Source organism: Heloderma suspectum, chromosome 7 (genome assembly GCF_057233095.1).
Source record: "Heloderma suspectum isolate Gila_16-S chromosome 7, 16-S_ref, whole genome shotgun sequence".
NCBI classification, from domain to species: domain Eukaryota; kingdom Metazoa; phylum Chordata; class Lepidosauria; order Squamata; family Helodermatidae; genus Heloderma; species Heloderma suspectum.
This window is the reverse complement of record NC_139464.1, coordinates 64795705-64819167: the sequence shown is the minus strand read 5'-3', so window position 1 is coordinate 64819167 and position 23463 is coordinate 64795705. Positions and strand designations below refer to the sequence as shown.

The 23463-nt window shown below is 41.9% G+C and overlaps 1 protein-coding gene across 28 annotated transcripts in view; it reads right to left on the bottom strand.

Annotated features, from left to right (window-relative positions):
• Positions 1-23463, bottom strand: part of OSBPL8 (oxysterol binding protein like 8) — a 112961-nt gene that overhangs the window by 69970 nt on the left and 19528 nt on the right. For 12 of the 28 annotated variants that reach the window (XR_014784395.1, XM_084810427.1, XM_084810420.1 and 9 more), the window contains exons 3-4: positions 11406-11442; positions 524-658 (exon numbers count right to left, since the gene is read on the bottom strand). Coding sequence is in view for 16 of the 28 variants with exons in the window: in XM_084810420.1 (XP_084666546.1) it covers positions 524-658; positions 11406-11442 (172 nt within the window). In the remaining 12 variants the exon portion in view is untranslated. Of the gene's footprint in view, positions 1-523; positions 659-6524; positions 6664-11405; positions 11443-23463 lie in introns of all 28 variants that reach the window. The other 16 variants (XM_084810428.1, XM_084810439.1, XM_084810432.1 and 13 more) reach the window with 3 other exon arrangements.

Genomic DNA, 23463 nt, shown 5'->3' with positions numbered 1-23463 from the left:
AAATATCAGTAATTTTAATGGTCACAAATAAAAGTACAGAAATGAAATTGAAGTATTTGTAAGACAGTCTTGTAATACACACATTATAATATGATTGTAACCTGAAAAAGGAGACTTTTAAAAGTTACATTACATGCAGTGTAATTCAAATGAACATGGACATTAAAAAAATCAACTACTTATCTGGAAACCTTTGGGGTATATCATAGTCATTGGCCTGGTTCTGCCTATCATATCTTGACTTAAGCTGAAATATGAACAAGCATTTTGCCCATGCATGCAGCCCCTTTGTTTCTCCCTTCATAGCCCAATCAAACCAAGAAGTCTCTAACCATAGTTTCCAGTTTTGTATGAATCAGGAAACTTTGGTCAAGACAAGATATTAAACTACAGTTTGTGTGGCTAAAAGACTTATTTACTAACATGGAATTTGAACACATTTGCTACAAATACTGCAGTAACTATTAAAGATGCTAGAATATCTGGTTTGACATTCCATTAATTATAATGAAATGCTTCTTACCATGGCCGTGGACTGTTCCTGGACTCAATGATGGCTGGTATAGTTCTTTGGTTGGAGTAAGATACCCTTCTTTCCCCTGACGCTGGCTCATTTTTCCTGAAGTCAGAGCATGAGATTCATCGTTTGTTACCACAGCTACAAAAAACAAAGAGGATTATTACTACTACTACTACTACCACCACCACCACCAATATGCCTTGTGCTTTACAATGTAATGTTTACCAAGTGCAAGAGAACAGGTACCTGGCCTAAGGAGCTTACAATCTAACAACACAGCTTACAACGCAGGGAAAAAAGAGGAAGAAAAGTGGAACCAGGGTAAATAGGAAAGCAATATGCCATTGTTTCAGCTGCATGTGCTTAGATAAAGGATGCAGAACCTCAGGCCTGGGGGGTAAATCCAGCCTTCTTGGGGTCCCAATCTGGCTCTCTGGAATTCTCCAGATGGCCATGCCACCTTCCCCTGAACCCACCCACTTTCCCCTGTGATGAACCTAGAAATGGGTCACTTCCACTGCCACCATAAAACTACACCCCTTTATTAATGTATGCCTTTTCTCTAAGGTACCTGGTCATTAGGTATGAGACAAAACAGTTTTGATATGCAACCCACACTTGGGGGTTGCCATGTCGTGCAAACCCAGCAAGTGTTGGTTATGTGAGGGTTAAACAACCCTCGCATAACCCATCGTCTGCATAACCCATGCCCACCCAGTTCACATGACACAACAACCCCCAAGTGGGGGTTGCATATGCAACTTGGGTGCCCTGATTTGCCATGGGTTAAATAACTCACAACAAGCTGCAGCATGTCATCTGAACCCAGTAGTTCAATCCTTCAGTCATTGAAACAAAATATAACAGTTAAATTTTTATCTCAGTTTCTTCACACCCGCAAACCTTTGGTGGTTTCCTGGCTTTTGTGTAGTTTTTTCTTTATTCTTAATGGTTGAAATGCCTCTACTAAGGCTTAGCTACTGGAAGTAAGAGCTGTAAGCTGAAATATGCTGATATTTCAGGCCTGCTGCATTTGTCTTTGGCCCCACCCACCACTGGAATGCGTCGAGAGCTTCTCCAGAATGGAATTTGAACCCCTGGCTTAGATGGAGTTACAGTATGGCATGAGAACTGCAGGGCTGTGCCAAAGGGTTCATGGAGAAGGTGGGTTTTGAAAGTAGTAATAGAGGTGGCATCATGCCAGTCTTCTTGAAAACAATTCCAAGCATATGGGGTAGCAAGGAAGAATGGAAAGTCTTTTGAGGGAGCAGTTCTTCAGAAGGTGGAGGGCAGCGGATTGAAGATCACAGGCATCAGAAATTAAAGGAAGAGAGACAGCAAGGGGCAGGGGAGCAAGGCAATGGAAGGCTTTGAAGGTAAAGACAAGGACATTGTGTTGGATCCAGGAGTTGTCAGAAAGGCAATGTGGGAATTTAAGGTAATTCCTTCGGCCTAAGAATTTGTTTATAAAGAAATAAAAGGTGGCAATAAGGTCCCCCATAACTTACTAGGTATTCAAGCTCAATCAAAGCAACTGTGGTATGGAGGGATACCCATCACATATCCAAGGCATGCATTGCATGTTTCATTCTTGAACTCAGTTTTTCCTTTTTTACTTAGACTGAGGAAGCCTCTAGGCTTGACAGGCTTTCTTCCTTTACAATGCACAAGTTACTCCGCACTCCCCAAAACATCTGATGGGTCAAGAGTTATGGGTCTCTTCCAGTGCCACTATGGCTAACATGGGAAATGCTGCCACAGCATGTGCCCTTCCCACATCACTCTAAGCTCAGAAGGTTGAGGTCACATGGCACAAGCCTATAATGTAGCTGCTTCCCACTTCAGCATTACCCTAATTCTTGGGCAATATTGACATGGAAAAGAACCATGCTATTGCCTCTTCCTACTGAGAATAACATCTTCTAATATTATTGGAGCAGCATAGGAAGGGCATGCACTGCATTGGCTCCCACGTCACTAAGGTTATGTCAGAAAAGGCCCGAGTTCTTCACAGAATGCCAAGTTCTGTGAAAGAGATTGCCCAATTTAGACAATTTCTTTCACAACAAAAACCTACTCTGATATTTCAGAAATTTTAGCACAGCATTTTGAGTCTTGCTTTGTATCTTTAATCACATCTCCTATAACATTGCAGACTAAAACTTCCCAATGTTAAATTTCCACAATTTACCAAACTGTGGTATCTACAGCACATTCAAAAATCAACTTCACACCCTGGAAGAGTAAACCTTGTGACTAAGGGCCTATGTTTTGTAAAGCATCAACTTGAAATCTAATTCATAAAGACATAATGTTTATTTTTGAGATATTGCTGTCTTTTTGTACCTCCCAGTCAGTGAGAACGGCATGTGAGGGCCTTCTCCCTTGCAAACAGTTGCTTCAGTGGCTATTCCTGCCCCCCTATCCCCATTTCTGATCTTTCATACTGTCACAGTGCCCTCTAGAGACTCACCTGTGAACCTGCAGATTTCCTCAAATTCTCTTACAAGATTGTTAGATTCTGCCCTTGGAAAACATTACAACTCCCAATATTAGAATACTGTAATCCCCCCATACAACTCTTCAAAATATATAAATTATGACAGCTTCTTTACAAGAAAGAAAGGGGTAGTTTCTTGAAGTTTAAAAGCTCTGAACCACCAACACAGAAAGTGCCATATATTATACTATGCCAAAAGGGGGAGAGGTGTGTGTGCCAAAGAAACCTGTCATTTGTCCAAATTGCATTCATAGAATCAGAGTTGAAAGGGATGTTGGAGTGCATCTAGTTCATCCCCATGTTCATTGCAGCCTCTACAATGCAGAATGCAGGTACAGCATCACTGACAGATAGCCATCCAGCCTCTGCTTAAATACCTCCAGTGAAGGAGAACCCATTACCTCCTAACACAGTCAATTCCACTGCCATATAGCTAGCCCTTATTGTTAGGAAATTTCTTCTAATGTTTAACTAAAATTTGCTTTCCTGAAACTTCCAACTATTGGTTCTAATCCTACCCTCTGAAATAACACAGAAGTCTGCTGGGGTTGTGCCTGGGGATCCAACAAGGCAGGAGATCTAGAAGAACCTGTACTCTATCAGGTCCTAAAACACACACACGTGTTCAGTCGTGTCCGACTCTTCGTGACCCCATGGACCATAGCATGCCATGCCTTCCTGTCCTGCGCTCTCTCCCGAAGTGTGCTCAAGTCCATATTCATTGCATCGGTGATGCTATCTAGCCATCTCATCCTCTGCCGTCCCCTTCTCCTTTTGCCTTCAATCTTTCCCAGCATCAGGGTCTTTTCCAGTGACTTTTCAATTCTAAGACAACATTGGGCCCAGTGGCTTGATTAGGAACACTGGCCTTATACCGAGTCAGACCATTGGTCCATCTAGCCCAGTATTGTTGACACTGACTGCAGCTCTCCAGGGTTACAGGCAAGAGTTTTTCCAGCCCTACCTGGAGATGCCTGTGATTAAACCTGGGACCTTGTGCATGCTCTACCACTGAGTGATGGTCCTTCCTCCATTTATTTTGTATTTTATTTTGTGTTTTAAAATACATTGTAATCCACTTTGGGAGGGTTTTCACCCTGAAAGACAGACAGGAAAATAATTAAATAATAATTTACGACTGAACAGGCTGTATCACTTCTCAAGACTCGAAGTGAAGATGACCGGGCACGCTCTAGAGTGCATAATCGTGCCTACTGTGTGGCAGTGCGGGCAGCAAAGCAGGTTTATTTTGCTGCCTCCACTATCTCAAGTAGCCGTCAAGTGGAGCTCTTCCAGGTGGTCCAGCGGTGGTTAACATCTTCCCCAGTAAATGGGGCCCTGGCTGTCTCCGCAGAGACCTTGATGCTGTTGTTAGTGCAGTACCAGTCGAGGTGTCTGATGCCACCATCTGCCCAATTTTGCGGGATCAGTTCCAGTTGTTACGGTCTGATGATGTGGACAAGATGCTTGCAATAATGCGACCGACCACGTGCCCACTTGATCCCTGTCCCTCCTGGCTAATAAAAGCTAGCCGAGGGCATATGACCGGGTGGGTCCAGGGAGTGATAAATGCTTCCCTATGGGAAGGGGTGGTCCCTGCTGTCCTTAAGGAGGCATTAGTGCTCCTGAAGAAGCCCACTCTGGACCCAACAGTATTGGACTACTACCGCCCAGTCGTAAATACCCCTTTTCTAGGGAAGGTACTTGAGAGGATCATGGCGGACCAACTGCAGGCACTGTTGGAGGATACTGATTATCTAGACCCATTTCAGTCTGGGTTTCATCCTGGTTACGGGAAAGAATTGGCCTTGGTCACCCTAATGGATGACCTTCATCGAGAGAGGGACAGGGGGAGTGCAACCCTGTTAATTTTGCTCGATCTCTCATTGGCCTTTGATACCATCGACCATGGTGTCCTCCTGGATCGACTCCCTGGGATGGGTATTGGAAGCACTGTGCTACAGTGGTTCCGGTCCTACCTATGGGGCCGATTTCAGACAGTAACATTGGGTGACTATTCCTCAGCCCCTTGGCAATTGAGCTATGGAGTGCCGCAGGGTACCATCTTGTCTCCAATGTTGTTTAACATCTACATGAAGCCGCTGGGAGTGGTCATTAGGGGATTTGGAGCTAAATGCCATCAGTATGCAGTTGACACGCAGCTCTATCTCCCTGTGACATCTGAATCAGAGGCTGTGCAAGTCCTGAATCAGTGCCTAGACTCAGTAATGGGCTGGATGAGGGCCAATAAACTGAAACTGAATCCTGGCAAGACGAAAGCCCTGTGGGTGAGCGGTTCCCAGGTCCGGGAGATAGGCTCCTTGCCTGTTCTGGATGGGGTTGCATTCCCTCTGAAAGATCAGGTCCGTAGTCTGGGGGTACTCCTAGATCCATCATTGTTGCTGGAGTCCCAAGTGGTCGTGGCAGCTCGGAGTGCCTTTTACCAGCTTTGGCTGGTTTGCCAGCTACGGCCGATCCTGGACAGGGATAGCTTGACCACGGTGGTACAGGCATTGGTAACCTCAAGACTGGATTACTGCAATGCGCTTTATGTGGGGCTGCCCTTAAGGCTGGTCCGGAAGCTGGAGCTAGTGCAGAATGCGGTCATCAGTGGGCATGTTCCTGGTGGTTCCACATGGACCCATGGCCTGGTTGGAGTCCACCAGGAAAAGAGCCTTCAGTGTGGTGGCCCCCTTCCTGTGGAATTCCCTACCTTTAGAGGTCAGGCAGGCGCCAACATTGTGTTCCTTCCAGCGCCTCCTGAAGACGTTGTTCTTTCAAGAGGCCTTCCTTGCATGACCAGCCATGGTTTGTTAAATTCCACTTGTTGGGGTTTGTCTTTATTTTTTTTTAATGTTTTAACTCTTTTAACCTGTTGTTTTATTCTTTTATCATGTTGTTCACCGCTCCGGAATCTTCTGATGTAGAGCGGTATATAAATATTGTAAATAAATAAATAAACCATGCCCTAGCAACCCAGGATGCTCATGTGCTGTGCAACTGTTACTATTTAGTGAAATATTGAAGATGAACTATGCAACACATGTACACAATAATCCTATTCGTAATTGAACGTTCGTCCATACCAGAAAAATCAAATATCCTGTGCATAGTAAACTAGAACCATTCCCTCTAATATCTGCTTTTCCATACGGAGGATTTTACCTATATAATAAAGAGTATTCAAGCATGTAGGCCTCCACCAGCAATCTGAAGTGGTAAGTCCCAGATATTCGACCACCTCAATGAGTAGTAGGCCCTAGTTTCCAGCACAAGGTGTAGCCTGCTCTACTGTGGAGCAGAGCTGACATCACAGATTAAACAGCTAGGATTATCTGGAAATATTTCCAAGACTGAAAAAAGAAAGAAAGAACCCAAACATATCCTTTTCCCAGGACCTCCTATTCTCCCTGGAGACCCAGCTAAATTGGTTTCCCATTGAATTCAACTCCTTTCCCTTCCATAAGGGGGAAAATGTGTATTTTGCCTAAAGTGACATATTACCTGAAACTGGCCCTGCATAGTAGGCCTCTTCTTACCAAACTATTTCTCCTCTGCTACCCACTGCGCCCCTAGTGGCAGCTGCCACTCTGCATGTAACACAAACCACATCTTCAGTTTTCTTCATTGATTAACATGGGAACTGGAAAACATAACATTAAGCAAACCAGAGATTTTCAAGAAATGAACTGAAAGGTACATGTAAAATTTCTGAGAAAAGCCACACCCCCAAACAGGTAAGTATGAACTATGCTGCCCCATTCAACATAAAACTGGAAGACACCGGGGGGGGGGGGGGGCTCAGAGATGGGGATGGACTTCTGTCTCCATTTCTTTTTTAAACTATAGTAAAGTCATTTTTTTCATTCTCAACTTTGGAAAGCTTGTATTCCTCACTCAAGATATCCTGGTTTGAACAGAGAATCCTTCACACCTTAATTACAGAGCTCTGTAATATGTCTTGTATTTATATGATGGCATGGACAATAATAAGCTGTATATCTAGTTTAGTCTCATACTTGAAAGGACAGGATTAACCAGCTATTAGGATTAGATATCTAGTCATGAGGTGGAGTCTCTGTGGTAGAATCCTGGACGTTAGTACTTTCAAACTTGAAATGAAATTTCTAAAACAAACCACAGAACTTTTTATTTGCTACATTTGTATGCCAGTGTGGCATATACAAGGTTATCCCATTTCAACGACTGGTGTACACGGCCACCTGTGAGCAACAGTCCAAGACATTTCACTTTGTGTTTAAAACATATGAAAGCATCACAAAGACAAATATATAATACCACCCATGTGCAGTTCATCTACATAGCAGTAGTTAACACAGCTTGGAGAACAAAAGTGCATGTGAGAATCCTTGGAGTTCCTTATTGTATTCATGATATATTTTTGTTGACTAGATAGCGTGGCAATGTCTACTACTCTAGGAAGATGAGTTCTCATCTTAACTTGCAGTAATAAGAAGATATTACGAAGAGGTCAAGTTCGTAGTGATGCCATAAACCCAAAATACTAATATAAAGCAATAAAATAGGAATCCAAGGTCTCACCTCTCACTTGCAGTAAGTTAATGTGTGCTATGGACGGACCACCAGGGGTTGGCAACTGTATGAAACTAGCATATTAAAATGTACAGTGGTAAATTTAAAATGCATAGTTGTAAATTTAAAAATGCATTTTAAAATTTACATTTAAAATGTAAATTAACTGAATTTAAAATATACTAATTAAGCATTTTACCCAGTTATATTTAAGAACAAGGATCTTTCCAGACAATTTTTCAAAGCACATTTTTCAGCTAGCACCATCCCCCCTTCCCCAAATAATTAAGGCAGTATCTAGCCCACCAACCACGCCTTCTTTCAGGATACCTCATTTAATCCCCCCCCACTGCATTTTCCATCTCCAATTTTCTATCCAGTATTATATTCTTAGTGAAACCTTTAGTGCCTGAACATATTTTGATTCTGTTGGCTATAGCTGAGGTCCCAAAATGCCTACAAAAACTTGCATTTTTCCTTTGACCAGACTTTCCATGACATATTGAAACTTCTTTGAAAAATCCCATGTTTCATACATTTTGTTATGTGGCATGGGGTGTGGTAGGTGTTCAAGAAACACAAGCTCGAAGCACACGACCAGACAATGAAACTAGTTATGTGGTCCTTTTGGATCCCAGTCTCTACAGATAATAACATAAGAGTCATGCTGGAACAGACCAACACCTATCTAGTCCAGCATTCTGTTTGCACAGTGGCTAACCAGATGCCCATGAGAAGCCCACAAGCAGGACAGGAGTTCAACAGCACCTTCTTGGTCATGTTATTAGCAACTGGCATACAGAGGCATACTTCTTCTGATACTGGAGCTGATATATAGTTAATATACAGCCAACTTGACGAGTAGCCATTGATAACTTTATCCACCACAAATTTGTCTAATCCCCTTTTAAACCATTCAAATTGGTGTCGATCATATCTTGTGGCAGCAAATTCCATAGCTTGACTATGCGCTATTTGAAGAAGTACTTCCTTTTATCTGTCCTGAATCTTCCACTATTCAGCTTCATGGTATTACCCTAGGTTCTAGTATTATGAAAGATATCCATTCTATCCACCTATCCACTTTCTCCACACTATGTATAATTTTATAGAACTCTATCATGTCTCCTCTTACTCACCTTTTTAAAAAACTAAACAGCCCCAAACCGTGTAAATTTTCTTCATAGGGGAGTTCTCCTTCCCTTTAGTCATTTTGGTTGCCCTTTTCTGCACTTTTCCACCTCTGTAATATCCTTTCTGAGTAATAAGAATTGTACACAGTATTCCAAGTGTGGTCTCTTCACAGGTCTGCATAAGGGGAGTATTATATTGGCAGTTTATTTTTTATTCCTTTCCTTATTTTGCCTAACATGAAATTTGCCTTTTTCACAGCAGCTGCACACTGGGTTGACATTTTCATCAAGCTATCCAACAGAGCCCCAAGTTCTCTTTCTTGATCTGTCACCAACCAACTCAGATTCCACCAGCATACATGGATTTTTTGCCTCAATGTTCATCCCTTATACTTGCTTATATTGAACTGGATTTGCCATTTTAGTGCCCAGTCCCCTTGTCTGGACAGATCCTTTTGGAGCTCTCTGTTTTTTGTTTTAGGCACACTAAATAATTTGGTGTCATTAGCAAATTTGGTCACCCCCTAACTCCACATAATTTATGAACAAGTTTAAAAGCATCACTACCAATACAGATCCTTGTGGGACCTCACTGTTTACATCCCTCCACTGAGAGAACTCTCCATTTATTCCTGCTCTTTCTGTTCTCTAACCAGTTACTGATCTGTAAGAGGGCCTCTCCTCTTATCCTATTACTTTTAAATCTGCTCAGGAGTCTTTGGTGAGGGACTTTGTCAAAAGCCTTTTGGAAGTATAAGTAGGCAATGCCTATCAAATCAGCCCTGTCCACATGTTTATTGATGATCTCAAAGAACTTGAAAAGATTAGTGAGATAGGACTTACCTCTGCAGAAGTCATGTTGATTCTTTTTTCAGCAGAACCTGTCCTTCTATATGCTTGTTACTTTTATCTTTAATAATGCTTTCCACCAATTTACCCGGAACAGGTGTGAAGCTAATCAGCCTGTAACTTTCTGGATCCCCCTGGATCCCTTATTAAAAATTGATGCTACTCTCCAGTCCTCTGGTACAAAGGCCAATCTTAGGGACTTGTTACATATTTTTGTTAGAAGATCAGCAATTTTACCTTTGAGTTCTTTAAGAACACTCGGATGGATGCCATCTGAACCTGTCAATAAGGTCTAGAGCTTCATCTCTTGTCACCAGTATTTGCATTTCCTCTGGCTCCCTTCCTAAAAATATCAGCTCAGGCACAGGTCTCTGTCCTTTATCTTCTTCAGTGAAGACAGGTGCGAATAATTCATTAAGCTTCTCTGCAATGTCCTTTTCCTATTTTAGTAATATTTTAACTGTTGTCATCCAACGGTCCAACTGCCTCCCTAGCCAGTTTACTGCCTCACGACAACTTTCCAATACAAACTAATGTATAACTAAGGCTCTCGCCAAACCTTGCTAACTATAGTAACATGTTTCAATTAGTGAAGAGAAGAGCTCTTCAGTACAACCGTGTCAGCTATCTGAGGAGGCTTCAACAGTCCCTTTTAAGTGTTCCAACAAGAGGAGAAAACCTTATCTACTTATAGTACCAAGAGAAAAATTTGACAGGTTCCTATACATCTTCCATTCATCTTCTCAACCCGTTATAGCATCAAAACTAGAACACCATGATTTTTGATGGGAAATTGGTAAGGGTCCCAGATCTGGATAGGTAGTACAGTGCTGGACTGCACAGGGGACAGGGGTGCTGCAGCTGCTTTGCTTTCAAAACACAAGTGGCAGCACTAAGTATACATTTTTAAAGCAATATTAATATACTATACGTGTACTTTGGCCCAAAGGGAATGCATTTTTTTCTGCACAAATATTATTTTATTCATATGCAACTGCATGCAGATTTAAAGCAAAACTTGTATCAGCACAACTAAAATGCAAACAATGTACTATTATATAACTGTTATTATATAAGAGTGACTTATAAATTGCATAAGTACTTTTGCCATTTTTAATTAACTGTTTAAATATACTAGGAAAAAAATTTAAAGTGAATTAGCTGTCTTTAAAACAGCAATAGTCAACACAAAACAAGCCATTTCTATGCTTTAAAATAGGGATGCACAACCCACGGGCTTCAAGCAGCCATCCCAAGCTAATACAGCTTATGATACAATATGTCTGGCCCCACAAGACCCCAGCTGCTGTCACAAAAGCCACCGTGAAAACCACAGCGGCACAGTGCTAATGGCAGTGGTAATGAGGATCAGGGGGCCAGGAGGAGACTACCTACCTCTTCCCCTGCAATCCTGATGCAGCTTGGATTGCTGATTTATCGCTGCTAAAGCAGTAATCAAGTCAGGGAGGGGGCTGGGGCAGAGAGGAGGCTGAAGCCCAGTGATCCTGAAGCAGCAGTTCTTGACGACAAAGAGTATGTGTACATCTGTAGCATCCATCAGATATCTGATGTGGCCCTTGGGACCAAAACGGGTTGTGCACCCGTTTTAAAAATAACCCATTTGCAAAGTCCTTTATTTTTGTACTATCACACTGATGGTTAGACTCTGACCACACAGCCTGTCAAATATATACCAAGAGGGTGCCTATCCTGTAGAGTTCTCAGTTTTGAAAGACCTCCTCTTCAGTACAATGTTATTTTAGGTTAGATTTAACAGGCGAATGAAATCAAGATCTGGCCTTAAGAGAATATAGCTCTCCACATATTGTAGCAGAAACCATTTACTTACTTGAGGTTCCCTGACAGTCTTTGATATCACCATGATGCTGGAGGCGAGTACAATTGAGTACGCAGAACAGCAAACAAAAGCATCCAGGCCAAAAAGCGGGGGGGGGGGGGGGGGACACAGCAGCCACAACAAGGGAAGAAGAACAAGGGAAACAGCATGTTAGTTTGAAACTGAAGATAAAGCACACACATCAGTCTGATAGAATTTTTTAACTACATAGCTCTAAAACAGAGGAAATGAAGCAAAACAAAAACCCACACAGGCAAGTATGCTTAGCAAAGGCTACTATAAGCTTCGGCTACAGTTAGTAAATGGCTAATTCCCCCCAGAACTACAAATACTTTTCAACATTATTCTCATTTATCCATCACATAATATGCCAACTCCAATTGTTAACAGGAACACTGAAGTCAGAAATGTCTTTTAGAAACTTACAAATGAACAAGAGAGTAACTTATATTCAAATCCATTAATAGTAGTAACAATGTTATTGGCACAGAATTGGAAATCAAGCACTTTACCTTCAGTCCAAAAATGGCTAACTAAAGGTTGCTGCATAATGTTTCTTCAAACTAACATGTTGCATCAGATACAGTGAGTGAGGAATGGAATATTATAAACCAGTAGCAAATCAAGTGGTTTACACAATATTCTAAGATGCATTATTGAAAATATGAATTTAAGTAGGCACCTTTCCCCTTTCCCACTCTCCGGAAAACTCTCTATAACATTATCTCTCTAACTCTATAGGATCAATGGGAGCTGCCTTATACCTGTCAGTTTACTCATCCATCTAGCCTATCATCTGACTGGCAACGTCTCTCCAGGGTCACAGGCAGACATCTTCCATGTCACTTGCTACCTAATACTTTTAACACTGTACAGGAAAGCCTCAAGGGTTGGGAAAGAAAAAGGTGTCCTTCTCTTACCCTCCTCCTGAAACCACCCACCCAGGGGCCTGAAGATCACTACAAGGCTCCTGTTTCAGTCTGGCTGGAGCCCTGAACAGGAGCATTCCTTTTAAGAGATGGGGATACATTGCAACATTTCCTTGCAGGTCCCATTTCCATAATACAGAGGGACTGTGTAATACATAATTTATTTAGTTAATATTTAGTTTTATTAAAACATTTTTTGGTATCGCAATTATACCAATTGATATAGTTTAAGCCCCCTTCACGGATCACTGCCTTGTGGCAAAGGGGCTTGCGTAACTCAGTGAAGCCATAAGCTATGCCGTGCAGGGCCACCCAAGACGGACAGGTCATGGCGGAGAGTTCTAACAAAATGTGGTCCACTGGAGAAGGAAATGGCAACCCACTCCAGTATTCTTGCCAAGAAAACCTCATGGAACGTATCACAAGGCTAAAAGAGATGACGCCGGAAGATGAGCCCCTCAGGTCGGAAGGGGTCCAATATACTACTGGGGAAGAGCAGAGGGTATTTCCAAGTAGCGCCAGAAGGAGTGAAGCGGCTGGGCCAAAGCTGAAAGGACAGCTGTGGATGTGTCTGGCGGTGAAAAGAAAGTCCGACGCTGTAAAGAACAATATTGTTTAGGAACCTGGAATGTAAGGTCAATGAATCAAGGTCAGCTGGAGGTGGCCGAACATGAGATGGCAAGACTGAACATCGACATCTTGGGAATCAGCGAACTAAAATGGACAAGCATGGGCGAATTTAATTCAGGTGACCATTATATCTACTACTGTGGGCAAGAATCCCTTAGAAGAAATGGAGTAGCACTCATAGTCAATAAAAGGGTGGGAAAAGCAGTACTGGGGTACAATCTCAAAAATGACCAAATGATCTCAGTACGAATCCAAGGCAAACCATTCAACATCACAGTAATTCAAGTCTATGCCCCAACCACGGAGGCCGAAGAAGCTGAGGTTGATCGGTTCTATGAAGACCTACACCTTCTAGAACTAACACCAAAAAAAGATGTCCTCTTCATCATAGGCGATTGGAATGCTGAAGTAGGAAGTCAAGAAATCACCGGGATAACAGGCAAGCATGGCCTTGGTGTACAAAACGAAGCAGGACAAAGGCTAATAGAGTTTTACCAAGAGAACATGCTGATCACAGCAAACACGCTTTTCCAACAGCACAAGAGGCGACTCTACACATGGACATCACCAGATGGTCAATATCGAAATCAGATTGATTATGTCCTTTGCAGCCAAAGATGGAGAAGCTCTATACAGTCAGTAAAAACAAGACCTGGAGCTGACTGTGGCTCAGATCAGGAGCTTCTTGTTGCAAAATTTTTCTTGTTGCAAAATTGCAAAATTTGTGTGTAGAAAACAACAGAATGGGAAAGACTAGAGATCTCTTCAAGAAAATCAGAGATCTGAAGGGAAGGTTTTGTGCAAAGACGGGCATGGTAAAGGACAAAGAAGGCAGGGACCTAACAGAAGCAGGCGAGATGAAGAAGAGGTCGCAAGAATACACAGAAGAACTATACAGGAAAGATCTGAATGTCCCTGATAGCCATGATAGTGCGGTCACTGAACTTGAGCCGGACATCCTCGAGAGTGAAGTCAAGTAGGCCTTAGGAAGCATTAGTAACAACAAAGCTAGCGGAGGTGACAGTATTCCAGCTCAGCTATTTAAAATCCTAAAAGATGATGCTGTTAAAGTGCTGCACTCAAGATGTCAACAAATTTGGAACACTCAACAGTGGCCACAAGACTGGAAAAGGTCAGTTTACATTCCAATTCCAAAGAAGGGCAACGCCAAAGAGTGTTCAAACTACCGTACAATTGCACTCATTTCACATGCCAGCAAGGTTATGCTCAAAATCCTACAAGCTAGGCTTCAGCAGCATGTGAACTGAGAACTACTGGAAGTACACGCTGGGTTCCGAAGAGGCAGAGGAACTAGAGATCAAATCACCAACATTCGCTGGATCATGGAGAAAGCAAGAGAATTCCAGAAAAACATCTATTTCTGCTTCACTGACTATGCTAAAGCCTTTGATTGTGTGGATCACAACAAACTCTGGCAAATTCTGAGAGAGATGGGAGTACCAGACCACCTTACCTGTCTCCTGATTAACCTGTACGAGGGTCAAGAAGCAACAGTAAGAACCGGACACGGAACAACCAATTGGTTCAAAACTGGGAAAGGAGCACGACAAGGCTGTATATTGTCGCCCTGCTTATTTAACTTATATGCAGAGTACAACATGAGAAACGCCGGGTTGGATGAATCACAGGTCGGAATTAAGACTGCTGGGAGAATTATCAACAACCTCAGATACGCAGACAATACCACCCTAATGGCAGAAAGCGAAGAGGATCTAAAGAGCCTCTTGTTGAGGGTGAAAGTGGAGAGTGCAAAAGCTGGTTTGAAACTCAACATTAAAAAAACGAAGATCATGGCATCTGGCCCCATCACTTCCTGGAGTATAGAAGGGGAAGAAATGGAAGCAGTGACAGATTTTATTTTCTTGGGCTCCAAGATCACTGCAGACGGTGACTGTAGCCATGAAATTTAAAGACGCTTGCTCCTTGGGAGGAAAGCGATGGAAAACCTAGACAGCATAGTAAGAAGCAGAGACATCACCTTGCCGACAAAGGTTCATATAATCAAAGCTATGGTTTTCCCAAAAGCAACGTATGGCTGTGAGAGCTGGACTATAAGGAAGGCTGAGCGCCGAAGAATTGATGCTTTCGAACTGTGGTGCTGGAGAAGACTCTTACAAGTCCCCTGGACTGCAAGGAGGTCAAATCAGTCAATCCTAAAGGAAATCAACCCTGAAGGACAGATACTGAAGCTGAAGCTCAAATATTTTGGCCACCTAATGCGAACAGAAAACTCACTGGAAAAGACCCTGATGCTGGGAAAGAATCAAGGCAATAGGAGAAGGGGACGGCAGAGGATGAGATGGCTAGATAGCATCACCGATGCCATGAATATGAACTTGAGCACACTCCATGAGACAGCGTAGGACAGGAAGGCCTGGCATGCTATGGTCCATGGGGTCATGAAGAGTCGGACACTACTTAACGACTGAACAACAAATAGTTTAAGCATCACTCTATACAGCAATTCATTATACAATTTTTGCACCCCAAAAGCTCAGTGACATACGAATTTCTCCCCACTCAGCTATACAATTAACATGGTAAGAAAACATACAATCATGTTTCAGCATTTATTATCTGTCAGGCACAAACAGCTACTGACAATACTTCAACAACAGTTGCTGCAAGAGGCTGCCAGTCTAAGTGGAGGAACAGTTGCTTAGCCTTTTCCACTGTGGCCTTTTTCCCTTACTCAAAAGTGCCTCCTACCAAAGCTGCTTTTCCACTCATGGGAAAACAGATATGGGCACTTGTATTTTTTTTCCTCCTGTGAGGGAAAAAACTGCGGGGGGGGGGGGGAATTATTAATAGAAATGGCTTTGCTCAAACTAACAGCCTCCTGTCAACCTTTTCATTTAATTTATATTTTAAAGTAATATTTATTAATGTATATAAATGAAACAGCCCTTTCATTTAAAAAAAAAAAGCAAAACAGAGACTGCTACATCTTTTTTGGCTGTTATAGAGGTGAGAAAGCCAAATGCATTTTCACTCACTATTTTTTTTTTTTAATCACCAATGCTTCAGTGACACTCAAAAATAATTAAAAGTTGCATTCAGAAATTCATGGAAACATTTTAAATGTATTTTGAGGTGTTTGTTTCTCCTTTTGTTAAAATAAGAACTGCTACCTAGTCTAAACTTGCTATATATCTTGCTATGAACATGTTTTGCATGCAAAAGATCCCTGGTCCTCCAGGTGGGGCTGAGAAAGACTCCTGCCTGACATCCCAGAGAGCTGCTGTCAGTGGTCTGACTCAGTATACAGAAGCTTCCTGTGTTCCCATGTTCCACAACTTGATCACCCCAAGTTAAGGGGGTTGCTCTAGCAGTACCAACACCTTTTCCTCTTAAGATTCTTAAGAAAAGGAAGAGCTGTGGATAGTAAAAATATATATAAATAAAATTGCACCCTGTGTTGCACCTAGGAGATCAAAGGCAGATTCACTGTCTGAAGGGGTTGAAGACTAAAGAGTTATTTGAGAACCTTTTGTGTTCTATTGGCTATAGAAGGTGTCTGACAAAAGTTATCAAAGCAGCTTTAGGACAGTTTCAACCCAGCGTAACACATCTGAGACTAAGTCCATTTTTAAATGAAGTTTTACTTTACAATTATAGCTTTTAAAAACAATAATGGTGGGTTGAAGTGGCCTAGAAGAATATAATAAGAGTGCTACAAGTTAGCTTGTATGACAATCTTTCCAAGCCTATGACTAAGAACTAAGTCACCTCTCATGCAATAGTTTGAAGGAAAAAGGGGAGAAGAGAAAAATACCATCTTAAGCATAAATGACTCAGATGAGATTTATAATGCAACCACTATACTATTAACAGTACTTACATGAAGAAATAGAGGAGAGTCTAGCCATTAAAACTTCCACAAGCCTGTACAATTGAGTAAATGCCAGCAAGAGAAACACTGAAGCAGGAAAGCTGAGTGAAGCAGCTGATCACTCAAGATTATTGTAAATGGACAGTATGTAAATATTTCAGCACTGCATAGCTAATCACTTTCAAGGAACTCCTAAGTGAAAGGCTAACATAACCCTAATGAGGTCTAAGTCTCATTTCATATTAATAATGTAGGCTACACGCAAGCAAACTTTTACTTTCAAAAATTTATAATTTAGCAGTTCATAGCTGAATAAAATAAATTATACAGAACAAAAAGTGTTCTACAAAAAATGAACTAGTTTCCCATACTGATCTGCTATCATGTCTCCTAACTAAATTAGATTTAGCCATTTCTTTCACTTGCTTGTTTATACATTTGTCTAAATCTTACTTTAGTTACTAGTGAACCAAAGATACAATTACATCTATCAGTGAAGGAGAAAGAGGCAATTCCCCATGCCAAGGAAATGTATTTGTTTTAGATTTTTGTTCCCACCTCAACATTATTACATTGAATTGAAGCTTTAAATCTAGACGGATATTGTGATATGGTTGTGGTATTACACATTCACCTTCCTCATAATTCAAGAAATATTTATTTATTTATTTATTTATTAAATTTCTTGATCACCCATCTGGCCGATCACCCAGCCACTCTGAGCGATGTACAATAATACAACAGCTTGAAACAATACAAATCCACATTAAAACATCATATTTCTAAAAATACCCTAACCCACCCCAAAGGCCTGCCTAAACAACGATGTTTTTAATGCGTGGCAGAAGCTCATTAAAGCGGGGGCATGGCGGAGTTCCCTAGGGAGGGAGTTCCACAGAGTGGGGGCCACCACAGAGAAGGCCCTCTCCCTCGTCCTCACCAGCCTAGCTGTCCTGGCTGATGGGACAGAGAGAAGGCCATCCGAGGCTGATCTTGTTGAGCAGCCTATCTGGTGTTGCTGGAGGCACTCCTTGAGATAGGCTGGGTCGGAACTGTATAGGGTTTTAAAGGTCAAAACCAACACCTTGAATTTGGCCCAGAAAACAATTGGTAACCAGTGCAACTCCTTCAGCACCGGAGTAATGTGATCACGCCAGCGGCTGCCTTTAGAAGCCCAATTTTCAGAATGACATGAGCAACAATATCAGAACAATATCCCAAATCTTTTTGGGATTAGAACAATATTAGAACAGTATCCCAAATCTTTGCAAACTAACATGTGACGGACATCAGTGGCTTTCGCATTCATTTACTTCCAATGTCATTTCTTGATGCAGTTACTATGTAACAGTATCTTGAGAGAACCTAGCATCTCTTCTTTTCCTGCAAAGTACAATTAAGTTTGCTACAACATCAATTTAAATAAAAGGTTATTTTAGCATGAAAAAGGATAAGCAAGCTAAATGCCCAAATAAATTACAGTATTTGTGTACTATCCTGTGTAAAAAAAGTTTGCATGGGGAAATTTATTATATCATTGTTTTAAATTAGATTTAACAGATATATCAGCCAAAGGTATAACTAACAGCAATCCATGAATGGTTTAGAACCACAGCCTAATAGGAATAAAAATTATTAAAATTCTGTTGTTACTGCCCATAGCTGCCAAGACAATACAGCAACCATATCTAAGACCAGCAACTTTAATGCATTGTTCCAGTGTATACAACGGTAAGCCTTCAATTAGGCAATATTAAAAATACAAATGCTTTTACTGGATTCTGATAAGCAAGGTGAACTAAAGCAACACAAAGAGGAGAAATATTTGGTGCTTAGTATATACTGCAGTCACACAAAGTGCCCTGCAAAATCAGTAGGGATGCATCCAGGAAATGTAAGACTTTTTTCTGTCTAAATATGCATGGGATTGTTCCCTAAGTGAATAAGATTTTACACCAAAAAGGCCTACTTGTGGCGGCGGGGGGCGGGGGGGGGGTTGGACAGGGAAATTAGGGAACAAGTTTCACACTTCTCCCTCCAAACTTCTAGTGATGTACAAGTTATTCAAATTGGTGAAACCAACTTTTAATATTGGGCAGTGTACTACTAGACTTTTAGCACTGCACAGCAGGACCTCAAATATCCTGATCAAATAAGCCACAAGTACAGCAGAAAACTGCACACACACTGCAACACGAACTGGTGCAAAACAGTAAAGCTAGGCTACTAACCCAGTATGCATAAAGAAGACCTGTTTGGATGAAGGAGGTTTAAATCTTTCCTAGATGTGTCCACCACGTTATCAGGCGCAGCACCAAGTTTGGCTTGAGGGGTAGGGTACGATTTATAAAGGATCTAATTTCCCTGGTGAGATGTCCTATCCAACAGTCAGCCAGTTTTGAGCATCTGTAGTGAGTGCTGGGGACTCAAGACAGGACAGGGGTTTTGTTGGTGTACTGTCCATCCTGCTGCCTAACAGTCTCTTGCCTGAACTGACAGATGGTTTGGGAAGTGGTGTTGAGAACTCCAAGGCTTTTGGTCTGGGGCCACCTCATCTGGAGTGGTTTGGGATTTCATGGCCACTATGACAACCTAGTGCTGTCTCAATATCTAGCCCACATGGCAGGACATTTATTGGACTTTGTTTTTTTGTACTGGTTTAGGGACAATGATCCATGAATGGGGGAGCTAGAAACAGCTCCACTATCATGGACAGATCATTACCCGTTCAAGTTTGATTTATTGACCACTCCTAGCCCTTACAGGGGTAGTGGACTAATTTTGATATTTCACCCACAGAGGTTGATGGATCTGGTTACCCAAGGTCTCTTGAAAGTTTCCTGCCACATTAGCTGGATGTTTTGCTGTGGTCCTGGTCTCTGCTTGGAATGGGGAGATGACCCAGGTTATCAGCACAATCACTCCCAGGCATCCTCAACTCAACTGTAGAGCCTTATCAGCACCATATTATACTGAAGAGCTGATGCCTATGAAATGCTGGATGGATAGCTAGAACACAGGTGGCAAAAAATGTGACAAGCACGATCAAACATAGGTAAGCATTGTAACTCTGTGGTAGTGATGGCAATGAAGACATTTCACCTCTTTGCTACCATTGTGAATTCACAATGTCAGCCAGTGGAGGTTTTTTGAGTGATGAAAAGCCTGTTCTCTGTAGAAGCAGGAGACAGAACCCTCAAAGCTCACCATGGCCAATTTGCATGATATTTTGCTGACAAAAACCACTCAAATTCATTCCAATTTGAATGCCAGGATTGCGATGGAGAGGAAGGGCATGGTTCCCACTGCATTCAAGGAGGTAATAGTTAAAACTTTGTTTAGAAGAATCCAAACTTAGATCCCTTGATTCTAGATAATTATTGCCCAGTAGCTAATGTAGCATTCTTACAATATTAGAAAAGGTAACGGCTTCTCAAGTCCAAGTAGTCTTGGATGATAATGCTTATTGGAATTCATTCCAATCTACTTTCCAGCCTGGGTTTTGGACGAAAACAACTTTGGTCACCTTATGCTATGCAATGGATGGAGGGAGCACAACTCTGTTAGTTCTCCTGGACCTCTCAGCACCCTACTATACCATTAACCATGGGATCCTTCTGGGTTGTGTAGCTAGGGTACAACTGGGGGGCCATTGTGTTTTGACGGCTCCAGTCCTTTATCGGTCCTCAGGTGAGCTGCGGGACTCCTGTTTTGCCTCATAGACATGACCCTTTGGCATGCCTCAGGGTACTATCCTATCTCCCATGTTTTTTAACACCTACATGAAGCCATTGGGAGAAGTCATCTAGAGGTTTGGGATGAAGTGTCATCCACATGTGGATGCCACACAGCTTTACTGCTTGTTTCCTCCAGCTAGTTCCAGGGAGGTTGTGGAAATCCTGAACAGGTGTCTGGAGGCAGTTTTGGGATGGATGCGGGCAAAAAAACTAGAGGCTTAATCCAGATAAGACAGAGGTACTGTGAGTAGGGAAATCTGCTGATCTGGATGGTGGTGTGAGACCAGTGTTAGATGGGGCTGCACTCCCCCTGAAGGACCAAGTGCACAGCTTGGAGGCTGTCCTGGACTTGGTGATATCTATGGAACTGCAGGTGGTATTTGTTACCACGGGTGCCCTTTATCAGAGTTGTCCAATTTGCCAGATACATCCCTATCTGGAGAAAACAGGCCTTGCTACAGTTATTCATGCTCTGGACTTACCTCATCTAGATAATCTAGAAGCTTCAGCTGCTGCAAAATGCAGCCACCCGGTTGCTTAGGGGGGCTAGGCAATCAGAGTATACAACACTGATTCTGTACCAGCTGCATCGATTGCCAGCATATTTTTGGGGCCAATCTGACATGCCGATGATCACCTTTAAAGCCTTTAACAGCTTGGGACCACATTATCTGAAGAAACACCTAAACCTCTATGAACCTGCCTGGGCCCAATCTGGTTCTAATAACGGAGAACATACTTTGTCAGTATTCAATAGCTATACGGACTACAAGCTTGTTTCCAGTCAATTCAAATGTTTTGAACTTTAAAACCAATTTGGGACTAGGTTATCTAAAAGACCACATGAACATGGCGAACCATTAATATCTTCTTCAGAGGCCAGGTAAAGGGAAACAAGTAGCTGGGTTTTCTTGGTTGTAGTGGCCCACCCCTGGAACTCCAGTCTATCTGCCAGGCTCCCCGATATTTCATTTTGTGAAAAATGGAATATGCTTCTTTTCCCCACCTTTAGTTTTTAATAGGGTTTTCATGTTGCTGCTAGTGCTGAATCTGTTTAAACATTGTTAGTTATTGCTTTATATCCTTCCTCTTAATCACAAGGATTTCTGAAATGGCCGACAAAATATAAAAATCAAATAAATTACTGTAACTATCTAAGACAGGCAATTATACCAAGAAACTAAATGGGCTATTTCTGCATGAGGAAATACATATGTCACACCATCCCTGGATGTATTTTACCTTTCCTGCAGCAATCTATTGCACATCTCCCCCACAGCAGCACATCTGTAGCATTCAAGCCTGTTCCTGCATAAGGATCGCTACTGCTGGATTAGGACAACAGTTAAAATACTAAATTTTATACTAACATTTGTTATGAAGTTTTAAAAAGGGGAAACATTCTAGTTGTGAAACACTGTAAGGTTCTCTGTTGTACAATGACACTTATTCAGATTTTCCTGACTGAAAAAAACACACACCACAGCCCAAGGTCAAACAGATCTTTTTTTAGAAGACGGCAAGTCAAAATTCAGCAGGAAAGCAGGAACACTCACAGAGGCTCTAGTATGGTGGCAGGCGGTTATGTTTAAAGACAGTTCAAAAGACAGTGACAATTATACAAGAGTACAGAACCTGGCCGCCCAGCTGTGTATGAAAGCTCTCTCCTTTATAACATTACTGGATTGGAAATGTCTAAGGTAGGGAACAGAAATCCAGGTCTGGCCCTGATCTTTCAAAACAAAGTTTTATGGCACATTAAAGACTAACAAATTCATTCTGGCATAAGCTTTCATGGACTATAGCTCATTTAATCAGATGCCTGATCTGCCACTTATCCAACCTTTGCGCTACAGCTTCTCATGAAAGCTGCCAAGCAAATTAGTACTATACAACCAAGACATTTGTGCACAATATTCTTCCTATACCTGTTGTTCTCTATAATAATGTTTTCTGACTTATAAAGAACTGTTATAAGGACCTATTTTTCCATACACTAAGTTTAATAACATTTTAGAATTTTATACATAATAGACCACAACGTGCAACCCGCTAAGCTGACTCCATCAGTCATATATTGTGGTCTGCCATTCATATTTTACAGTTCCTAGACAGGCAGCTATTCTAGGTTTACTGAGCCCTTGGCAGGCTGCCTTCAACTGGGTGAGTCACAAGTTGAACAAACTAGTTAATAGAGATAGTGGGCACGAAAATCTCTTGTTCCTTTGTTCCTCTTTTAGAAAAGCTACAGAACAAATATTTAAGCATCTTCTAGTTAACAATATCTGAATACAGACACTGAAGTAGTAGTTTTCCATCTGAGCTGGTATTATATTTTTATCCTGCCCTTCTTCAAAGGAGCTAAGGGTAGTATATAATGGTTCTCCCATACAAAGTTGTCATCACAATTCTCTGAAGTAGTCAGGCTGAGAGTTAGCAACTAGCCCACAGACCCCAGTGAGTTTAATGGCTAAGGAGGAAGCTCATCCAAAGCATCCCCTTGTCTAGCCCACTCTTCTAACTTTTTATATGAAGAACTGCATTCTAGCACGTGAGTCTATCTCAACTATGCAGACATTGGCTGAGTTCACATGACACGACAACGACCCTGCGAAATAAGCCATGCACTGTGGGTTGTCATTGGAACAACCAATAGCGAGCCCAACGTATGACTGGGCTGACTGTGGGTTGTTCTCCCCTTGGTCCTCCTCCTGGCCCCAGCAGGTATCCCAGGGGACTTGGTGACAGAAGTTGCAGTTCCTAGCTTTTAAAAAAAATTCCCTCCCCAAATTTGAACAAATTGGGGATAAAAAATAAAAAATTAGCCCCAGTAATGTGCACAAATGTCCCCATATTGTATTTTTAATTATTGTTTTTTGACGGATTTTGGGAGTTGCACA